Source organism: Adelges cooleyi, unplaced genomic scaffold (assembly GCF_023614345.1).
Source record: "Adelges cooleyi isolate 19-005CV unplaced genomic scaffold, UGA_ACOO_1.1 ACOO_flye_CR_arks_rails_tigmint_CR_PRNA_446, whole genome shotgun sequence".
Taxonomy (NCBI): Eukaryota; Metazoa; Arthropoda; class Insecta; order Hemiptera; family Adelgidae; genus Adelges; species Adelges cooleyi.
Genome location: NW_026096129.1, coordinates 39,512 through 61,575, shown reverse-complemented (window position 1 = coordinate 61,575; position 22,064 = coordinate 39,512). Strand labels below are relative to the sequence as shown.

At 32.8% G+C, this 22,064-nt stretch overlaps 2 protein-coding genes across 3 annotated transcripts; one reads left to right on the top strand and one right to left on the bottom strand.

The window, feature by feature from the left end:
* Positions 1 to 1,035: 1,035 nt before the first annotated feature.
* On the bottom strand, positions 1,036 to 15,712 carry LOC126842067 (dedicator of cytokinesis protein 9). Of its 2 annotated transcripts, none has more exons than XM_050578926.1 (33): positions 15,321 to 15,712; positions 13,390 to 13,506; positions 12,776 to 12,948; positions 12,632 to 12,704; positions 12,373 to 12,518; positions 12,183 to 12,285; positions 11,960 to 12,119; positions 11,385 to 11,557; positions 11,055 to 11,201; positions 10,698 to 10,889; positions 10,278 to 10,435; positions 10,037 to 10,198; positions 9,898 to 9,977; positions 9,581 to 9,825; positions 9,250 to 9,494; positions 8,310 to 8,397; positions 8,037 to 8,225; positions 7,774 to 7,959; positions 7,349 to 7,546; positions 6,577 to 7,095; positions 6,146 to 6,282; positions 5,990 to 6,075; positions 5,533 to 5,923; positions 5,170 to 5,456; positions 4,771 to 5,049; positions 4,414 to 4,698; positions 3,943 to 4,151; positions 3,443 to 3,859; positions 3,043 to 3,189; positions 2,666 to 2,891; positions 2,421 to 2,593; positions 2,184 to 2,302; positions 1,036 to 2,018 (listed from the first exon to the last, which is right to left on the bottom strand). In XM_050578926.1, exons 1-33 carry the CDS (start codon positions 15,417 to 15,419, stop codon positions 1,775 to 1,777), a joined length of 6,453 nt encoding a protein of 2,150 aa, XP_050434883.1. In that variant the 5' UTR covers positions 15,420 to 15,712; the 3' UTR covers positions 1,036 to 1,774. The 2 variants fall into 2 exon arrangements, with proteins under 2 accessions (XP_050434883.1, XP_050434882.1); XM_050578925.1 differs by having other exon boundaries at positions 1,037 to 2,018; positions 11,385 to 11,560.
* A 279-nt stretch (positions 15,713 to 15,991) lies between these two features.
* Positions 15,992 to 21,764, top strand: LOC126842110 (E3 ubiquitin-protein ligase CBL-B). Its single transcript, XM_050578992.1, has 6 exons — positions 15,992 to 16,809; positions 17,751 to 17,897; positions 18,061 to 18,192; positions 18,317 to 18,454; positions 19,263 to 19,482; positions 19,715 to 21,764. The coding sequence occupies exons 1-6, from the start codon at positions 16,253 to 16,255 to the stop codon at positions 19,889 to 19,891; spliced, it is 1,371 nt and encodes a 456-aa protein (XP_050434949.1). The 5' UTR covers positions 15,992 to 16,252; the 3' UTR covers positions 19,892 to 21,764.
* The last annotated feature ends 300 nt before the right edge of the window (positions 21,765 to 22,064 follow it).

The following is a 22,064-nucleotide window of genomic DNA, read 5'->3' as shown; positions in this document are numbered from 1 at the left end:
GAGGGTCCTTAAGTCATTTGCAACCTACCCGAGTTTGCTCTTGTTTTGGCTGACAGTCCAAGAAAAATAGTGTTTAAAAAAAAAAAAACACTGGTTTTCTTTTAAATTTTTATTAAAACGCCTAACACGTTCGGTTATTTAATTTTATTAGTATTATTTTAGTCATACGTACAGTATATTTTGCCTAGATCATTTAGTATGTGATCTAAAAGTTACCGAATTACCTACTATACGCCAACAAGTTATAAGACTACTTAATATTGGTTTTATTCAAATAAAAATAAATAATAAATAAGTAGGTACTAGATCCAATGGCAAAATATCGAACAAGACACCGAATTGTTTTTGAAAATGAGTTTATGCTAAATAACAGAATACATTATATTTCTGTCTAGTGCCTTTCATTTATTTTCAGGTATGTTTATTATTGAATCATCCTCTTAATAATTCACCATAAAAATGGTTATTGTCAAGTTACAGCTCATTAAAACTGATTAAGCTGATAACTTGATAACAAAATATCCAAAGAAGGATTTTCGAGTGTCAAGAATGTTTTTTTATTTTTAATAAAAAACAACTTTGAGTTTTTACTTTTTAAAGTAATTTTGAATACTTTTTATAAATTAATACTAATTATAAACAGCATTTTTTGAAAGGAAAATTACAATTTCACACGTTAATTGAATACAAAAAAAAGTTCATGAGGAAATACTTAGAATTCAGACAGGCGCTTGACATTTTGGGGAATTATTTATTTAAAATAGACTACTATCAGGTTAGTAAGAAAAGTAGGGGTAAGGGTCATTAGGAAAAACAGTACATATTTTACTACGTTATGCAAAAATACCTCATTAACTTATTTTAAATACTTCCAACTTACTAGATTTGTTGTAGTATAAATAAATATATTATTTGCAAGTTAAAAACTATTAACGTACCATCTTTAAAATGAATTATGATTTTTTAACCAGTAAATGCTATAAAAATGTTTTAAGAAATACTAAATATATTGAGTTTATGTAAATTGCATTTTATTGTTGTTGTTTTTACAATCACTTTATAGATCATCCTACTCGGGTATAATAATTAACATCAAATTGCACAGTATAAAAATAAAAATTACATGTAATATAATAATTAAATAAATGTTCTGAAGAAAAAAAAAAGTAGTTTGCTTAAGATTTCTTTTTAGTTCAAGGTGTGCACTCATTCAACACAACGAATTGATTTCAGAAGATAATATATAAAAACAAAATAACACAAATAATATAAAAATATTAGAAAATAATAAATATCAAACTGATAACAATTTTGGCAAAACCTTTAAGTTTTATAAAACAAAATGACTAATGATGTAATAATAAGTAAACTAAATGTATAACTATCAAATGCATTGCCTATTGTTTAACCTGTTTGTTTTTTACACTTGCTCTTTTAATAATAATAATAATAATATTTATATATTAATAATAGTCATAATATAATAATTTATACGTAACGTGAATAAATAAAAATTGTATAAAAAATATTATCTTACAATATACGTTATGAGTTTTTTTTTTTACAATGGATAATAATTTACTATCACTTTGAATAAATTCACAAAGAAAAAAAAAATAATAACAATTGATCTAATACGATGTCTATCTTAACACAATTGTTTGATTGCGATGAAATAACTATACATAAATACGAGACAAACGATTCATTCGTTATACCGACTGCTTATGTTATAGTAATATAAAAAGTAAAACTAATATGGCTTTTATGGCTGTCAGGCAGTCGACGAGTCTTGACTGGCTCCGCTAATGGCTGTAAACAATGTCCGGCTATCGTTGCTCGGAGACATGCACGTTTGTATTACGTCTTGCAATAATGTATCGTCCTCGATGCATTCCGAGAGTTCGCGACACATTTTCAAAAAGTTTTCTTGCAACGCGTCTTGGTATTCGGCTTGATCCGACATCACCACTACTCTGTTGAGTTTCAACGCGTCAAAGCACACACGTATAAACTCCCTGTTAGGGAAATCATAAGCGATGTGAAAATAATTAAAATTATCGACAATACATTTTTTAAATAAAGAAACGGCAGTAACTGTAGAGTAATCATAGATTATTCTAATAAGGTTGTGATAAAATTGAATTGTTTAAAAAATAGATATTAAATTTTGCTATTCGTACCGAAACGTTTCTTTGAGTTCTCGAACTTTATCTTGACACATTTCGTGTACGATTAGCGGTTCCAAAAACGCTCTGGCGTAGGCTAATGGTCCGGCGTTCACCTGAACGCAAACACTGCCCTATGAAAACAAAATAACTCGATAAATATTCGCCCACACTAAGTCGTGGTACATTAGAATTTTAAATTATATTGTAATAAACAAACTAATAAACACATCACACTAGTCATCGTCGTACTTGTAATCGTAGTTGTAGTTTCTTTATATCGGTCGGTTGTGTCGATACAACTTGTTTTAATTCGTGAACACGCTGCCGCATTTCATCGATGGCCACTTGGATCGGCCCTTGTTCTGTTTCTCGTCTACTACATACGCGCAATCGTTTTATGACATAAGGGAAAGTGTATTCAGCTACAGAAGGGAATGAACAAAAGTATTAATTTTGGGGATTGAACAAATTTAACTATTAAAACAATAATTTACTCTTGATAATTGTTTGTCGTTTCCATTGGTCTCGTGGGCCACTCTGCGACTGTCCGCTGCTTCCTCGGGTAAACGGTGTTTCAAACATGAAACTGTTAATATTATGATTGCGTTCGAACTCCGATATATATTCGTTATCCATCTGCAGCCAATTTTCACCGTCACACGGTACGACATGAGTGATTTGTATGTAGGCCAACTTAACGTCCAATTCGGAAACATCAATCTTGAAAAATAATAAAACCATTGAAGTGGTATAGTAAATCAAATTGGTTTAGTTACATTTATAATTGTTTTATTTCAAATCAATTTTTACAAAATGTGTGACGATAAAAACTGAAAAGTAATTCAAATTAGTAGATTATTATTACACATACCATATTCGAGTCCATAATTATTCGTACATTCTCACGACCAAACTTGTTACCGTACTGGCAGAGCAATCGTTCCGATACATCTGATAGCGGTGTGATTTTTGGTTCTTTGTATACATATTCGACCCCGTGTTGGTCACCAAAATATGCCTACAATGAGATAGTATATAATTGTAAATATATTATATATATATTGTACTTCTATGTTTTTATAGTATAAATATTCCACCTCAAACATAGTCCTTAATTTTGTAAGTACCCGAACCATTATTATTATCAGTTAAAATATATAACCAAAGAAGGGCCTTTTCATTTAAAACCATTTTGTTGAAACACATTATTAAGGAGTGTTATGAACCCCTTAAATATAGGGGGTCTTTAGATATTTAAACTATTTATTTACTTGGCCGAACAATGTGACCCTGTAATAACGACCCAGCATTCTGCGACCAGACTGTCGGGCCGTTACTGCTGCGTCATAGGCGTGGCTAACGGATCTGTAACAGTCGGCTAATGCGCGATAATCCTTTTGTTTCTCATACATAGGAATGATGAGACTGTACAGTTCACCGAAACACTCATACAGCTCAGCTCGGCGTAAACATGGTACACACGCTTCCAACCGCTCGAGCAGGGCTTTTTCTCCGTATAACGTATCGTCGGATCCGGCACTACCGCCGGAATCCAGTTGCAAGCCCATTTCGTCTCGCGCAATGTTTGCCGATATGTTTGCAAACGCTTCTGCGCCCCAGTCTTGAGCGCATTTCAATTTCCTGTACTGGGCGACTAGCGCTGCTATGTGCAGTCGACAACAAGCGGCCTGCAAGAAAATCCAAAGTTAGGGCGTTAGGTCGATTGTGAACAGCCAATCGTTAAACGACCAAATTTTGGTTGCGCACACACCTCCGAGAAATCACCGTTGTCTTCGTGATTGCGAGCCATCGTCTGTAGCCAGGTCAAACGCAATTCTGGCGTCGAAGCGTACGAATTGGCTAAGCTGTGCTGAAGGTCTGCCAGCATTTCGGGATCGTGGTGTATGTCTTTCATGCGTGCGGTGGCCATTAACACGGTCCTCACGCGCCTAGTCAGATCTTTCACTTGAACAGGAAAACCTACACAAAGACGCAATATTGTTAATAATATGTTTTTTTTACCTTATTTAGTGTATCAGATACTACGTTGCCATTCTACTCTTACTTTCTTACACTTTCTACTTGTTTAACTTATTAACTCCAGCTCAAACTATCTTAGTCTGCTGTTCTCTTATATTTTTTTATTCCTAATCCAAATAATAATTGCAATCACTCCTCATACGCATTCCTATAAGCACTCATTATGAAGTGAACACAAACACACGTGTAATACACAACTTACTGGTGTTCTTCATGGCTTTATCGCTGTTTGCGTAGCTGTTGATCAACGACAGACTCTCTTGGAAACGAGTGTTGTTGAGACCCTCGACTGTCATGTCACCCAAAAGTTGTGACACCGATATGACGGTTTGCAGATGAACGCGTGTGATGTTGGACGACGCCAGTTCAAAGTTGCTTCGCATCAACAAGTACAGCGCAGCGCAAGACTCTTGGCGGACTACGGTCGACCGGCTGTTACAACCGCTTAACAGCTGAGAGCAGAGTTTGCCGACCAATAGAGCGGTACCTTGGAAATATCAAAAACAGAGATAAGAAGCAATTCATTTGATTGACTTGACTTAATATGTTTTTCAAATACCTTTGAATAATATACATGAATAGTTGTTGATGAACGATCGGAGAACAGCAAACATATGACCGCTGACAGACGTAGACTGAGGAATGCTCAAGAAGGCTATGTGAACAGAAAAAACGCTTTCCATGACATCGTTGTCTCCATTGTAGGCCATCAGTGTATCCTTGAAATGCATGCAATAAGACGCCAGGGCGTCCAGCGATATCAACGCCACTTCGGCTGCCAGGTTAGCTTCAGCCCTGGCTCGAGATGCCAAATCGTCTTCACTCGTGTAATTGTTGTCTGTTTATATAAGGCAAATTAATTATACAATAATAATAAGATAATTTTTCTTGAAAAACTAAACAATATCCATTCATCAACTTGGATATTTTTTTAATGAGTGGCTAATTTTTTTCTTACCCTTTTTTTCTACACGTCCTATACTCCCAGTGCCGCTGTTACCTATCAAGACATTCTGTGTAGCCACATGGGACGGTGTCTGATGGAGTTGCTGCTGCTGTTGTTGTAGGAGGGTAGTTTTGCCGTTAAACTCGGACGGTGGTTGCATTCTTGCAGGCAGAGTCATGGCCTTTTTCGTTGTGACACCAGCGACAGACTGACTAATGTCGTTGCACCGGATATTTGCCGAGGCTATTTCAGCGGCTAGTTGTCGACGACCGGCATATCGAAACTCTTGTAGGCTCAATCTATAGGACACATAGGATAACCACATATTTAGTACCCGACAAAAAGTGGAGGCGCGCACTTGGCGGGGGAACATACACAATAATTTTGAAAAACGCCACCGTGTCTTGCTCCGTACAGTAACGCCACCAAGACACCAGCTGGTCCTTGGATAAGTATTTCAAGATGAACAGGAAACACAAGAGCATGTCCTTGACTTCGGTCGGTTCAAACTTACTGGCCACGTCCATCGGCACATTAAAGGTCTGAGTACCACTAACAGATCTGGAGTGACGGTTAGAGGCGCCGCCCAAGTTAGCATCTGACAAGTTTGAATTCTTTCTGATTGCCGTCTCGTGGGAGAACACCGACGAAGAAGTTGTCTGGTCCAAAGACGACGAGTTGGAGTTATTAGAGTTGATGCTCAAGGTGGATTCGGTTTTGTTCTCATCTGACGGTTCTTGATTGATCAATTTTTTGGACGGTGTCACTGTCGGTGGTGTAGAGAAATATATCAAATAATATTTTACACTGTGTTAAGTATGAGTTGACTTACGGTGACTAGCGATTGCAGCAAAATAAGTGGAGTCTCTCAAATTGATGGACATGCGCGGTGTGGAGTCGGACACCAGAGTGCTGGGCCTAGAATAATAATACATCATGGGATAAAGTATGATTATGTAAGGATTATGAGATGCCTCATAAGACTTACCTCGTTAGACCCAAATTGGGATGGTGCGAGATTGATCTATTGGCTACTGCCCGTTTTTTATAGTCTAAGCGGCTCACGTTTTCCAAGACTATGCCTAGCCAAGGCAAGTACAATGAAGCTATCCTGGCCATTTGTCCCTGCAGCAAAAATATATATATTATATTTTTTAACTTTCAGAAAACTTTTTTCCAAACAACAGAGGTGAACGTATTTTTACAAAAATAAATCCTACCACTATTCTGAGGATACAAAATCATTGAAGTGTAATCGATACAAAACACTAGTTGTTGTAAAATGTCTTTATAACAAAAACTAAGACATTGAATATCTTGTATTCAAGTACTACCTTTATATTGTGGTTATGCTTAAATACTAATCAAAGTATCCTAATATTCATGATTGGTACTTGTGGTAACCCGCACCACACTCACCTTAGACTGATAACGATCGTCGAGCTCATGTTTGGCGAGCAAGTCGCGCAGACAAGAAATGGCCGAATGCCGGTATTCGTGAGGCGAACACAACGAGTTGACGATTTCACGCAGAAGGATGGCGGCTAGGAAGTGGTGCCGGCAGTACTCCTCGGACATGAAGAACTGAGCATGAGGCGGCCATCCCTGGGGTGTCTGGCCGTTCTGGACGGGCAGGTTGAACGACACGTAGTGCTCGTGCGACAGGATGACTCTCATGAACAGCAACTTGGCGTTCCTGGCAAACGTTGAGTCGCACGCCGACAGGCTGCTCACGTACAAGTTGATCAGCCGCAGCACAAACCCGCGGTCCATATAGGTCAAACATTTTTTCAAGAAATGCGCAGACGCCGCGTTTAGCTTTGACACCTGCGAGCCCATCTCCTTGTGCTTGTTCATCACGTATGGCAGCAGCACGTCGATGATCATGTGCTGGACTCGATCCTGGTATTCAGCCGAGAACCGTTCATTTCGTCGCATCTATACAAACAAAAAAAAAACCTCCATGAATATTAGGCATAGTGGCATTAACTTGAGAAAAGTGGTAAAGCTGTAAGATCCCCAATAACATTGAATGTCCATTGAAAGAACAAATTAAGAATTATTTCAGTTTGAAAAAAAGCAGACGAAAAGTTGTTATCATAATATAAAAAAAAAAATCAGATAATAAACTAACTTGATAATACAGACACATATCATTAATAATAGTTATACATATATATGCTATTTTTACCTTTATTCTGGTCGACGCCAATAAGTATTGTCCCATGCTTTTGATGATGATTTGAAAGAAAAAATTTGAATTAACTAAGAACTTATTTATGAGCAAGAAGTCTGTGTTGTCCGGATTTAAAAGGCCGGGCAGATGCGCCAGGAGTTGATCGTGAACAGTATTGGTGGCCACATTTGTTGCAGGAGCGGTAAAAACATACTGTATGAAACACACAAGGTCGAAATATAATATAAATGTAAATTTTCTAGTAGTATTTTTGTTAGTTTTAATTCGTAACTAATAGTTCATCATAAATATTAATCTCAAAATAGTCTTAAAATCACAATTGAATTGATTATAAACAATGTTAGACAGCCGGTTTTGGTTTTTATTTTTAATGAAATCTCTAATTAGTGATATTTGGTTTTCATTTTTTTTTATTTTACCTTAATGTAGATGTTTAGTGCGTCGCATTGACCAGATTCTCGAACTGAATCTACTAAATGAACCAAAAGTCTTATTATGTTGACAGCGATATCTTTGCACGCGGTGACTGCCAACAAGCTGAACAATTGATTCAATAGAGTTGGCAGAAAATTTATAACAGATGTCAAATGGATTGCATGTGACGCCTGTGAGTAATTGATTAAAAAAGAACGTTTTAAAAAAAATATATGCTTAAAATACAATAATGAGTCTTTGAGCTCACTTTTAATATTTTACATGTCTCTGTCTCTGGAGGTACAATACTTGTGGTTTTACTGTTTTCCAACCGCTCGGAGTGCGCAAAGAGATTCTGTAAATGGCTATCTGATGAATAAACACTCGACAATAAGTGACACCTGAATGAGAACAACGATTTCTGTCCATCCAACCAAAAAATTTCAGGACCGCAGTACTAATAAAATTTTTTTTAAAAATTGTACACTTAAAATGTTTTTAACATATTATTATTTTATTTAACGTGAATCAATAGACTTACTCCTTTTCCAAGTCCAAATGGTTGTACGGACAGATATCCAGCAGGTAAATTAACAGATATGGGTAACGACTTAATATCCACATTTAGTCTACAATGAAATAAAGATTATTTAAATAGAAAATATTGTAAAAAAGTAATAATAACTTTTGACACATTATTTATTTGTTTTTAACATTTATAAACATTTGTATACAATTATTTATTCTCATTGTATACTTAAATACCCTTTTTAATAATTTCACAAAAATAATAATTTGGTGAAGTAATATTATTTGATATAAGTTAATTTATAATATTTGGCATTAATATATTTTAATAAATAATATAATATATTATTTATGTATATATTTGTTTTACAGTTGTGAACGTTACCTTTAGCTGCTGAATATGTAACATAAAAATAGGTTTTTTTTTAAATTGTCAATTAATTCCTTGATATATTTAAAAATTTAATTTCTTTTGCGTAGGTTATTTCTAATAAACTTGGGCAGTATTTAAAAAAAAACGTTATCAAATAAAAATGGAAATAAGAATTTAAATAAAGAAATTATTTTGATCAATTTGTATTAAACACACACGTTATTTTCAATAATTGGTTACATCTAAAAGTCAACTAAAATTGTATTCAAGCTCAATTTTTATTGAAATTATAAATGTATTTAAAATAGTTTATTATTTTTAAACAGTTATTTGTTATTTAAATAAAAAAAAATCTATAGATTTGATTTCTAACAAAGAATCATCCTTTAAATATTGCTATTGCAATTTAATTTGTATATGTACAACAAATTATTATCTTTTGAACGTTAAATAATATTTGCAACATATAACAATAAAATACGGTAATATATTTTAATCAAGACATTATGTTTGAGTGGGCTTTCTCCTAATTTTTTATTTCATGGTTTTTATTATAATTTAATACATAAACAACTCATACCTAGATTTAGAGATCAGTGGGAACCATGTGTATCCAACAATTGTTTCAACAGTGCTCGCAGCCTGTTTCTTTCGGGAACGGTCAATGGATATGTGCTTAAAAGTGAACAACAAATGATGCTTGGTCGTTATGTGTACTGGCAGTCTAACTTTGATCTCGTTATACCAAAAAGGGTTAGTGTTATGGTACAATACGCTAGTGCATGCAAAGTCCAATAGCTGACCACTAGTAGTACCGTATACACACTGTAATCCATTCATAAAAACATTGTAAAAGTTAATATTTTTGTCGGGTAAACACGTAACAGTGATTAATATTAGGTAGTACAAACTTTAATTGGTTTAGAGTCGGCATCGTCACAATCAAACATTTGTACTGTACACGTTATGTTGCGAGCTCGGGGGAAATGCTTTTGAGAGTCAAACGCCAACGATAGCGGGTACACGTACAAATGATTTATGTACGTAGTCAGTGGATGCGGATCAGGACTGAGTTCTGTTATTTCCATGACAGGGGAATCCCTATTGGGCGGTAACGGAAATGGTTTCACCGGTGTCAAGGAAGTAGTAAACGAGTCTAAATGTAACAATATGAACAAATAAACGTGTAGCATTCAATAACCAGACTTAGAGAAAATATTGCACTTACTCTCCGGCGTGTTTGATAGTAATTCTATTTTCAGTTGGAAATGACCAGGAATAACGACAAATTTACTCATTTTCTCCGGCCTAAAACATTTTAGAACATTAATACGTTATCAATGCGCTATGAAATGAAATTAACATACTTGCGATAATCCAATAATATTTTAATCATATCTTCATCGCCGAGTTTTGACGGGTCTTGTCTGTATAAAGTCATGTAATCGGTAGAAGTATCTAATTCACAGCTGTAAAGTCTATACAACGGTCGAGCGCCCCAAGCGAATGGCATATGATAATTTCCCAGTCTAAATAAAATGCGAATTTTAATGCGAAAAAATTAAACAATTAAAAAATTAATTAAAGGTATTTGATTTGGTTTTTTACCTATTGCAATCAGTCTTAACGTTTTTATAAACTTTGGCGCCATTTGTTGTCGCTTTGATATACGGTTCGGACGCACGAACAATACTTCCTTGAAGTACTTTGTCTACTCTCAAGACCAAGAACACGTCGGAATGAGGTTTTGATACACACATTATTGCCTGAAAATTATAATTGATATCAATTTCACATACCGCTTGAAAAGAAATTGATTGCTTGTTAATAACTATTTCTATTTTATCATGAACGCATCGATGAACAGTATAATATAGAAGTATTCAAACTGTGAGTCGCGGCTCCCTGAGACATCATGTGAGTTGGTCGAGGAAGCCGTGGAGGTTGTGGATTTACACAAAAGAACAGTGTGATGAAAAATGTTCAATACCACTGGTATAATAAATAAATAATAATAAACATATTTACTTGTTTTTGCTTATACAGCCACTGTCTCGTGACAACACAATTTTTGGCTACTTCAATGTCTCCGTGGTGTACATCATTCTCATTCAGTAAATTCTTCATGGTTGAAGTATTTATATCAAAATGAAAATCTTCGGATATTTTTTGAGCAGTACGGATATCAAACAACGCTAAAGTTGTAAAATACGGTTCTACCTGAAAAACAAATTAATAATATAAGTTTAACCAAGTATTTATAGAAAGTGACTATTAAAACCAAATTTTTTTATTTTTATGTGCAGCAACACAAATAAGTTGAATACACTTGTGCTTGAGTCTGCATAGAATGTGTTATTTTATGTAAAGATAGTTTATAGTTACTTGATTTTCATCACAATCTTCATTACGCAGGCGAAAATTCAAAGACTGGCATTCAATCGATATTCTTTGACCGAATCGTTCTTTGTACGGTTCAGATACACTATCTGAAGGTTGATTCAAAATGTTCAGTTTATTATAATTGTTTGGCTGTAATAAAAAATAAATATATGAGATAAATTTAAATGTAAACATATAGAATATTTGGAATTTAATTTAGATGCATTCTTCCAATTGTATTCATTAAATTTTTAAGTAAAAAAAAGTGTCATTACTGTAATAGCCATGTAAATTATATTTAACTAACTTATTAAAAGAGAATTAGTTTCTAACCTGATGCATAAAAGGACAAACGGCAAAAATTCTACGTCTGTTTTCCTGCCGCGCATGAGACAATGTAGAATAAGTCTCTCTAGCATATTTCATCAACTGAGGATTATGCTCCAAACCTTTTAATGTTCCAAAGCTATCAATAGACAATGACAATGGTCTTGTAGTTGCATTTTCTTCTAATAATAAAAAAAAAAAAACATCAATATAGCTGTTAATGAATTATAAAAATAAATATTTTTGTGCTATGAAATACAAAAAAAAAAATTATTCATTTAAATTCAATTTTAATTTATGTAAAAAAAAATATATATACAGCAAAAACAGAAAATGAAAAAAAAGATGACCTAGATTAAAATGATGACTAATTTTAGCTAGCCAAATAAGCAAAATTTGTTTAATAAAATATTGTATTAATGACATTTTTTATTAGTTTAGGTAATATATTTTGTTTTATGGAGAAACTATAAAAAAGGTCATTGTTTGTTGTAATCAACTTAATTTTTTTTAGGAAAAGTTAACTCTATTTTTAAATTCTAGATTTAAGTTGTACGTTTGTAGAAGTAGTTATGTATTACTATTTTCCAATATCTTTTCTTCTCGTTTGCTGAGTTTTAATGCCATCTGCAATTTGTTCATCCAATCCATGAGCTCTGCTTCAGAATCAGTCGCCAAACAGTAGCTTTTGTCAGTATCGACCATTCGTAGTTCCAAACAAAACCGGCCTTTTTTACTGTTCTAAAAAAAAAAAAAAGTAATAGTAATAAATAAATACACATAAGGTTATGCAAAACCACTTACTCGTATCACTTTATCACACAAATCCATGACAATCGTCGCCTTGGCGTCTCCTTTTTTATCATCTTTATACACTTCTAAAATATATGTACTGTCAACTTGTTTTCTGGAAACAACAATTTAAATGCTTGTTAAATGCTAACAAAACGTAAAAAATAAAATTTGCGAAATAGGATATTAATTTGATTATTACTTTAAAATACAGAAACGTCTCTTGAAAGACTTTGAGCCCGCCAAATTGGCAAACATTCGTTCTGATGCACCGCCGCCACCATCGGGTCCTTTGTACAGATATCCTTGTTTGAAAAGTGTGCTATCATTGTTCACATCCTTCCAGTCCTGTTAACGAATACAAATACTTTATGTAATATTATTTATTACACGAATAAAAGAAAGTGAAATAATTTCTAGTATTTTAGAAAGAAAAAAAAATATATATATATACATTATACCTTGCTATCTATATCTTCTAGCTCAGAGTCCACTTCATAGGACTCATCTTTTGCATCTTGATTTTTGTCAACTCTAGAGAAAAACACAAAAAAGTAAGCTTGAACGTGTCACAATAAAACTATATAGCTAATATCTATATTTACTCTGATGGCAGTTGAAAATAAGATTCTGAGTAAGCGCTGTACTTGTAATGTATGACATGCCAGTTTGAAGAATAGCTTTGAATACATCGTTTTGTGAACAACGAGCATTCCGTTGTAGTTTCTTCTGGTATTCCCGAATCTAATGTTCGATAACGCCTTGGTAACACTACTTGCTAAAATTTCATAAACATTTTTAAATGTAATATTTTCAAAACGCTAATTAGAATTACATTTTTAGGCAAATAGTCAAAGTGAGACATTTTTTTCTTTGAAACTTTTAAATTAAAGACAATAGTAGTCATAAATAATTAAACTGACTAGGTATAATTATTTCTAATCTTGTTTTATGTTAATACAACTTTTTATTGCTTTAAGGTATAAAATTTACAATTGTTATCAAGGTAAGAAGTATGGAGTGGAGTGAATAGGCTTATCCTAAAATGGGGCAAGTGCAAACGCATAATTTTGCTTAGATATAACCAATTTTAACTTGTTAACACATTTACATTGCCTAACTTTTATTTAAAATTAAACATGATCGTAAAATATTGGATTTACACTATCCCCATTAGTGTGTAATCGGTAAAAACATTTTAATGTAAATTAATTCTCACCGATATGTCATCGGAAGGATAGATCAATAATTCTCTCTGAGGATCATTCTGGAATACCGTTTGGTTTTTGGCACAATAATCTTCAAATTCTATTGGGTCGACTTGGAAACATTTTAACTGTAACAAAAAAAACATACCAATTAGACAATAAAAAAATAAACAGTAAAACCTGTCAAAGATGTAATCGGGCAGTACTAAAAGATAATTCTACGATTTTCATCTTGGTCAGTTAAATCTACGTGCAAAATTACAAAGCCGTTTGACAGGACCATTAACAAAATTTGTCTTATTTTCGAATTTATTCAGGGATTGTCTAAGATAGGTTTCTATAATTACTTTTAATCTAGATGTTGTTCAATGAAAATATACCCAAAAAACTCTTTTCGACCTTTGGTAATTAAAATTTGTTTAGTATTTTTAAAATAACTGTAATTTTGATACAAAAACAATGAATTATCAATTATATCAACAAGTTTTGGAAAAAAATACCTAATCAACAATTTTAGCAACATTATATTGAGCAGTATAATGTTCAACGTTAAAAATAGTATTTTAAGTAAAAAATCTGGAAAATTATTCGGCTTTGAAACTTATGACAAAATTAAATGAATTTTTAATGATAAAAGTCCATATAGAAAAACTGAAAACTATTTGAATGCATTATTTGACGAAGCATTTTAAGTGCTTATGCTGGGTTACATAAAACATTAATTAATTTAATGGCTCATTAATTAAAATTGAATAGACCAATCTCGAGCCACTAAATTATGTTTAAAGAACCACTAAACATAATATATTGGTTCATTAAACGTTTATGTAACCTGGCATTAAAGTATTTTCTGTAATGAGCATTCAATGTAGAAATGAAAAAAGTAAGCAACCTGTTTTTAAAAATCTATCAAGACATGGTTATTACATTAATGACAATAATATTAATTGACTAAAAATACTATTTTAAAATATGAGTCTATAAAATTTGATTAATATTTATATAATATATTAATGAATTATTCATAGATTATAATTCTTTTTTTTTAACCTTAGAAGACACATGTTATTCAAATTGTAATAGTATTTATTAGAATATGTTGACAGCTGTTAACTGTTAACACATTTAAAAAGTATATTATTTTATAACTGTTTTGATGAAATATATATATTTTGTAAATTAAATAATTATAACCATTTTTAAGGACTGCGGAACAAATTTACTTTACCAGAAACCCTGCTTTTATGATTTTTTTTCCATATTGTCGTGTTACTTTTTATGCTGATTACAAATCTTAAGTCAGTAATCCGTGATCTACTTCAAAAGTTAAAACTACTTGAAAATTTGAGTACTATAATGATGAAATAATTAATACACCGTGTTATCAAACAAAATGCTATGTCCAATCTGATCGCCGCAGCATGCTACAACTGGATGGCACTTCAAGCGTCAACAATAATTCTCAAAGTTCGAGTAGCTATAACTTTTGAACTAGAGGAGTCTACAGATTTCCGACTTTAGATTCGTAATCAGCATAAATTACACTATATTATAGACAAACAATCATAAAAAAAAAAGGGTTTCTGATAAAGTTAAATTGTCCCCACTGTCCTTAAAATGTTTATAATTATTCATATAACTTTAGATTCGTAATCGACATAAAAAAAAAAACACTACAAAATTGCAACTAAAAAAAAAGCGTCCGGTAAAGTGAATTCCACCAGGACTTCTCAAGTCTCTATTTACGACTTTGGTTACCGTAAAAATAAAACAGTAATTTTTCAAAAATGTATCTTTAGAGATTAAATAGAGTGGAAAACTCTATTTTTCGATTGCTGTGAAAATCAATATTTAGCCATATTTTTAACAACGCCAACCGAGAGTCGGATAGGAGCTGAAAGTCAATAACGTCGTAAGCGGGTTTTCACGGCGGAGAACTTACGTGGTTGGAACTTTCTCGGACCACCTGGCTGACGGTTTCCCGTAGTTGAGCGGCCATTCCGGGTCGACCCAAACCTTTGGTAAACCTCCTCTCGCCCATAATGACGACGGTGTGCCGGCTGTGTCGACTTTCGACTTGGCCGACGTGTTGGGTTCACTTGAATTACCGGTCACGACGCGTACATTGTTCGGTATTCCCGTAGGGGAACTGCACAAACAACCGCGGTCAACACGTCATGATCAGCTGTAGAAGGGCTTGCATCGCAAGCAAAAACGTTGACGGCCGAACGAATAACGATAATCCAATCTATCATCGTCGTCCGCGTTGTTGATTTTTTCGGGGAAAAAAAAAATCACAAATTTTGATAATCCCAGGAAACCCTCGAGCGGCGTGCCATGGTCAGTCAGTGCCGAGCTGCTGATAACCACCTTTGGTTGATAACCAGTCGATAACGTCATAACCAGCTGCTGCTATTGATAACGTCATCGTTGACCGCGGCGGCCGTTGCAGCAGCTCCGTGGCAACGCAACGGTCATCGGGCGGACTCATACGTGGGCAACCGCCCGCGCAACGTTCGCGCCGCCCGAAAACGGCGCGTCGTCCATTGATAATTATTATTGCACTGCTGATAACGGCCGATAATTTATTATTATTGTGATTTGTGATTTTCCCACTTCCGCACTTTTACAACATTACAGGTAAACGACATGAGAACGTAGCGCCGTCGTCCGACTCGTTCAGGTGAAATCTCAACGACCGCGTCTTTCGCATGAAGAACAACAGCGGCGGCCGGCGACCACCCGAACACGAAACAATAATTGGCCATTCGGCTTACATGTCAGCGTTAACACCACCGAGTCAGCCACTGTCGCCATGTGTACGCGGTACCAGTCGTGACCCAGTAACGCCGTGACGGGTTGCCAGGCCGATTGATGTGCTCGACAATGTCCTCGAACTCCAACAGAATCATACAGCCGAGAAACCTGGCGTCCATACTGATGAAGCTGCACGGCGCGTTCGCCGAGGCCATCACGTCGCCGAAAGCGGCCATCGACAAGCGCACCTTGGAGAAAACATGGAAGCTCATGGACAAAGTCGTGAAGCTCTGCCAACATTCCAAGATGAACCTGAAGAACTCACCGCCGTTCATACTCGACATACTGCCCGACACGTACCAGCGCCTTCGGTTCATATACGCCCAGTACGAGAACGACTTGTCCGACCTGTACAACAACGAACATTTCACCGTGTTCATACTGAACGTGATACGCAAGTGCAAGCAGGCCATAAAACTGTTCAAAGAAGGCAAGGAGAAAATGTACGACGAAAACTCACATTACAGGCGAAACTTGACAAAGCTGAGCCTGGTGTTTAGCCATATGCTCAGCGAACTCAAAGCAATATTCCCAAATCATCGTTTTGCGGGTGACAAATTCAGAATCACAAAAAGCGATGCCGCCGATTTTTGGAGACACAATTTTGGAATGAGGTAAGGACAATAATCGAGTTTATGAGTTTTTTTCATAAACTCCGACATAATATGGACTGCGCATATTAGTGACAAACAATTTATAACAATGAATGAAACATAACACATGTATAATGAATAATAAATGGTAGGTATAATACATTAAATGTATAAAACGTGTAATACTTATGATTACACTGTATGATACTCGCATATTATACGTTCAGTTATATACATATACAACATTTTTTTTCTTATTAAAGTACAAATAAAAATTAAATACATTCCAAAATAGTTTTTATTATTATTTTTTTTTTAACTATTAATAACCACACGTTCTAGTACATTTTTAAAATTTGAAAAAAAAAATATTGGCACATGGCACAAGTAAAACACTTGAGGTTTTTTTTTAGTTGTGCAGTTAAGGTGTGCCCTATATAAAATACATATATTATTTGAAAAAACAAAAATGGGTTATTATTTAGAAGTTATAAGCAATTAAAAAAAAAATGTTCATTTTTATCAATCATTTATTAATCAATTATTAATTATTTATTTATCATTTTACCATAATTTTTAGTATTTAATGTTTTATAATATGTTTTATTACGTTGTTTAAACTTGCTTGCACACAACTAGATGTATAAATACATAAATAATGTATACATAAATGATAGATACTTAGTTTTAGTTTGGGAAAACTGATAAGATAAAAAAACATGCCTAACTTAGCTCAATCTCTCTCGCACATATCTTGGTAGCATAATTGTATTTTCATGCGCAGTCCATAAAATGTCTATGGTTTTTTTAATATTTCGTTCATGAGTAACAACAATTTATTAACAAAGAGAAAGACAAGCGTATCATGATAACATTAATATTATTTTTACAAATTTAAGTAACTTTAAAAAAATTCTAATCATGAGAGTGTTTTTAACATGACATGAACATTATTGTTTTAGTACTGTCGTTCCATGGAAAATATTTCGAAGTGCTCTTCATGAGGTTCATCCAATCGTAAGTGGCCTCGAAGCAATGGCACTCAAGTCAACAATAGACTTGACTTGCAATGACTACATATCAAATTTTGAATTTGATGTTTTTACTAGGTAAATGTGTAAAATTTATATAGTGGAATATTATAAAAGTTACTTATTTAATGCTCTAATAATTATTTATGATACTATTCGTGTCATATAGTTATATATTTTTATGTATGCAATGTTCTTTTAAGTTACCACGGTTTCTTATAATTATTTCTATGGGGTTTAGATTATTTCAACCTTGGCCAACGTTGCTAAGAAACTGGAAGATATTAGCCGTAACTCATCCCGGATATGTAGCATTTTTGACGTACGATGAAGTAAAAGCTCGTTTAGAAAAATTCATAACCAGACCAGGAAGGTTAGTTTTATTTATGTTTTTCGTTTTTAAATATAATGAATAATACTTGCCTATTGATTTTCAAAAACTACCTAAAATTTGTTATTTTTTTATTTATATATTTTTTTATTTTTTTGTATCTTAGCTATGTGTTTCGTTTGAGTTGTACAAGATTAGGACAATGGGCTATAGGATATGTGACAACCGAGGGTGAAATTTTACAAACCATTCCTCAAAACAAGTCTTTGTGTCAAGCATTGTTAGACGGAGCTCGGGAAGGATTGTAAGTAAAACTTTATATTGAATACCTGTTATAATGTATTTATTCATTTGAGTTTAAGTGCTAATCGGCTGTTTTAAAGTTCAATAGCAAATAAAATACATTTAAACATTAGATAAGATAATTATAAACAATAAAGATATTAAAACACAGAGATAATAATAAATAAAAAGCTTACATTAAGTGTTATTTTGACAAAAGTCACGCTAGATTTGCCGATCTGAGCATTCTATGCATTAGATGGTTATTATGACTATAAGGAGTGGAATGAATAGGAACATGAAAAGAAGTAGGATTTCTAGTGATGTGTGAAGGAACTTTAAATAAAACACCGGAGAGAAGGTATGGAGCATCTAAAGAATTATTGAGGAGAGCATTGATATATTGAGGAAGTCGGTATCATTACGACGGGATGAAAAAGAGGTTATATGAAGAATACGGCTAATATAGTAGTCATGTTGCAGTGGAGGTAATTTAAGTGTGTAAGCAGCGTAAGATACAATTTTATGCGGAACATGCGCAAGACGTAGTTGATCCTTAGCCAGATAAAAATGCCAAACAATAATCCCATATTCAACAATGAATTGAACGAGCTAAACACAAAAAGTGAAATACATAAGTATATATATATGTTTTGGCATCTGAGCGCCTCATATATTGTAAATATAAAAAATAATGTCTTGCTATATTTATCATTTATTATGCTTACTGTACGTTTACTATTGTGTTAGTGTTACTATTGTATTAATATTGTGTTCTATTGTGCTTAATGTACTACAGGTTTGATTATTAACTTTTTTTTTTCTTTCAGTTATCTTTATCCAGATGGGCAAAAAGGAAATCCAGACTTATCAAACGCTGTTGAACAGAGCCCAGAAAATCATATCAGAGTAACACACGAGCAGTACGAAATGTATTGCGAAATGGGTTCCACTTTTCAAATTTGCAAAATATGCACAGAAAACGATAAGGACGTTCGAATTGAACCTTGCGGTCATCTTTTATGCACACCTTGCCTTAACTCTTGGATGGTAAGTGACTTAATTTCATGTTAGAAAGAAAACTTGAGTCTTTTTTATTAAAAAAAAAAAAAAGTTTACAATTTAATTATTTTATATAATTATTATAGTTAAATAATATTTATTCATTTGGTTTAATTTTAATTAGTATTATTGTTTTACTAGGATTATTATTACTTGGTTGTTGTTATAGTTTTTAATTATAGATAATATACAAATAATATCTTCTAATATTGTTTTATAGGAGTCCGACGGCCAAGGTTGTCCGTATTGCCGAGCTGAAATCAAAGGTACCGAGCACGTCGTAGTTGATCCTTTTGATCCTAAACGAATCAAGTACAAAACCGTTCCAATTATGCCGATTGTACAGCAACATTCGGATGATGACGATGACGACGAAGAAGATGATGAAATCAAATAATAATCGCAATAGTGATACCAATTTTTTAGTTGAAAAAAAAAACAAACATACACATTATAAAAAGTTAATTTACTGTGATAGGCGTTGATAGGAAAAATTCTCTTAAAGTTTGTTCGTCTGTCGGGGAACGACTTTTGAATCAACGGCCCATATTATCAATTTTCTTGTGATAACGTCGACAATTTCTAATGGGTGATATTGACAAGCTCTTGAGTAGGTAATTTTTTTTCATATTAAGTCGAACGACAGCATAAGTTATTCAAGACTTATATATAATATGGTCATTAAATTAATTTAATTTTTTTTATTTTTATACTGCCTATAAATCATTCCTCCATTTTGTTTCTAATTTTTTCATCGGTATTTCAGTATTACAAAAAGAAAAAAAAAGCCTACATTCTTGAGAGACGCGTAATGAATTTATCTGTCATCGACAAACTAAAAGTAATTCGTGTTTGCGTGACATATTTACATAGTATTCATGTGTTTTGTTGGTTTGATGTGTGTATGTGTATATGTATAAATATATATATTTTTATTAAAATTATCATATATAAATCTTTTTGGGAATGAGGATAATGTATTTTGTTTATTAATTCATACAGGGTCAATCGGGAGTTGTGTTATATTTTCGTTGAAAACACGATCAACAAAAATCTAATTGTATAACGTAGTATAATATGTATACCATCACACCGCGGTAGAAGTTAATTTCTAGTCTCCATTCAATCTAGTCTAGCTAAGAACACTTCATTGGTTTTTTTTTTTTATTCTTTATTGCTACACTCTATTTTTTTATATTATTATTATTAAAATATCATTCGAGAGCTGAACATTTTCGTCCCCTCCACTCTTAACTCATTTAATATACTATGATCATATGGATATAATTAGTATTTTTTTTCTACACGCTTTATTTTTCCCCGTTAGAAATATCAATCGGCAATCGTTTAGTAAGTTAATGTGCGTTTAGTAGTAACATATATAATAACAATCATTATTTATTGTGTAATGAGCGTAGGACAATAGTTAGCTGTAGTCTGTTTAATTAAAATTAGTTGATAGTGTTTTCTCTGACTCTTTATTTTTTAAGGGGCAATAAGCTACATAAAATGCGAGTATACCGAATGTAATATTATGTATTTAAATTTAAATATAATTAAAAATTGTATGTGATTATATTATTTTACTGGACAGTATTATTTCATATCCAACAATAAAGTGAAACATTGTTTTGTTAACAACGACTAGGGTTTTTTCGATGTACAAATAAAGCATAAGTGGTATACTATGTGGTTTAAAAATATTAATTTTGAATTCTTACTTGTCGATGAAATTACGTGTACGATAAGAGAAAGCGTCAATAACTGTGTATGTATTGTAAACTTAAATAATAAAGTTAGAGGCCTTAAACTATTTCATTGTTACAGGGTTATGTTATATGCGCAATAAAGTACATATATATATATATTTATTTTTATTAAACTAGCGTTAAAATATCAATCGTAATTAAAAAAAATTGTTGTTTATATTATTTACCTATATATAAATATATATTTATAACTATCTACTATATATATATATTTTTTTTTATGACTAAACGGTTATTATGTGAATTCACTCGAGCGATTGTTTTAGCTTTGACAACCATTCATCGTAAATGTAATTAAGCAATAATACCATCGGAGGATTGGTGTGCATTATATTGTGTGTGACATATTATTTTATTTTAGTATTTGTATTAATTATTATTTATTATTATAATTATTTTAATTGTATTATATTTTTTAACGTGTAAAAACAAATAAATATATTATTATTTATATTTTTTTGTATTTGTTGTAAATAAATCAAATTTAAGTTTCGGTGAATATTTTAAGAATAGTTGTCGACTTCATTTATGCTGTTGTCTATTCGGCCTTAAGCTTGACATGTTGTTCAACAAAAACAAATTTGTTTCTTATCCACTAACTTGGCAGTGTGTTATATTAAATACAAACATTTTTAACTCAACTGCTGTTCTTGACCAACCTAATAACAAAGAAGTGATTACTTTTTTAGTTAAATTGTTTACTTCTAAGGCTAATGGCCTTTATCATTTCAGTGTCTTAGGTTTGAACGATCCAAATTCTTAGTGGATCCATTATTCATTTAGGCCTCTGATTGACATTGT

Bases quoted from the DNA above. Each gene is read 5' to 3' on its own strand.
- LOC126842067 (XM_050578925.1), bottom strand. From the start codon at position 15,419: ATGGGCGAGAGGAGGTTTACCAAAGGTTTGGGTCGACCCGGAATGGCC. The intron at 12,705-12,775 runs GTAAATATAGAT...GTTTTTCTCTAG, and splicing joins TATTTTCAACTGCCATCAGA to AGTTGACAAAAATCAAGATG. The intron at 10,199-10,277 runs GTAAAAAACCAA...CATTTTATTTAG, and splicing joins GTTAAGACTGATTGCAATAG to ACTGGGAAATTATCATATGC.
- LOC126842110 (XM_050578992.1), top strand. From the start codon at position 16,253: ATGTGCTCGACAATGTCCTCGAACTCCAACAGAATCATACAGCCGAGA. The intron at 17,898-18,060 runs GTAAATGTGTAA...TATGGGGTTTAG, and splicing joins GAATTTGATGTTTTTACTAG to ATTATTTCAACCTTGGCCAA. The intron at 19,483-19,714 runs GTAAGTGACTTA...ATTGTTTTATAG, and splicing joins CTTGCCTTAACTCTTGGATG to GAGTCCGACGGCCAAGGTTG.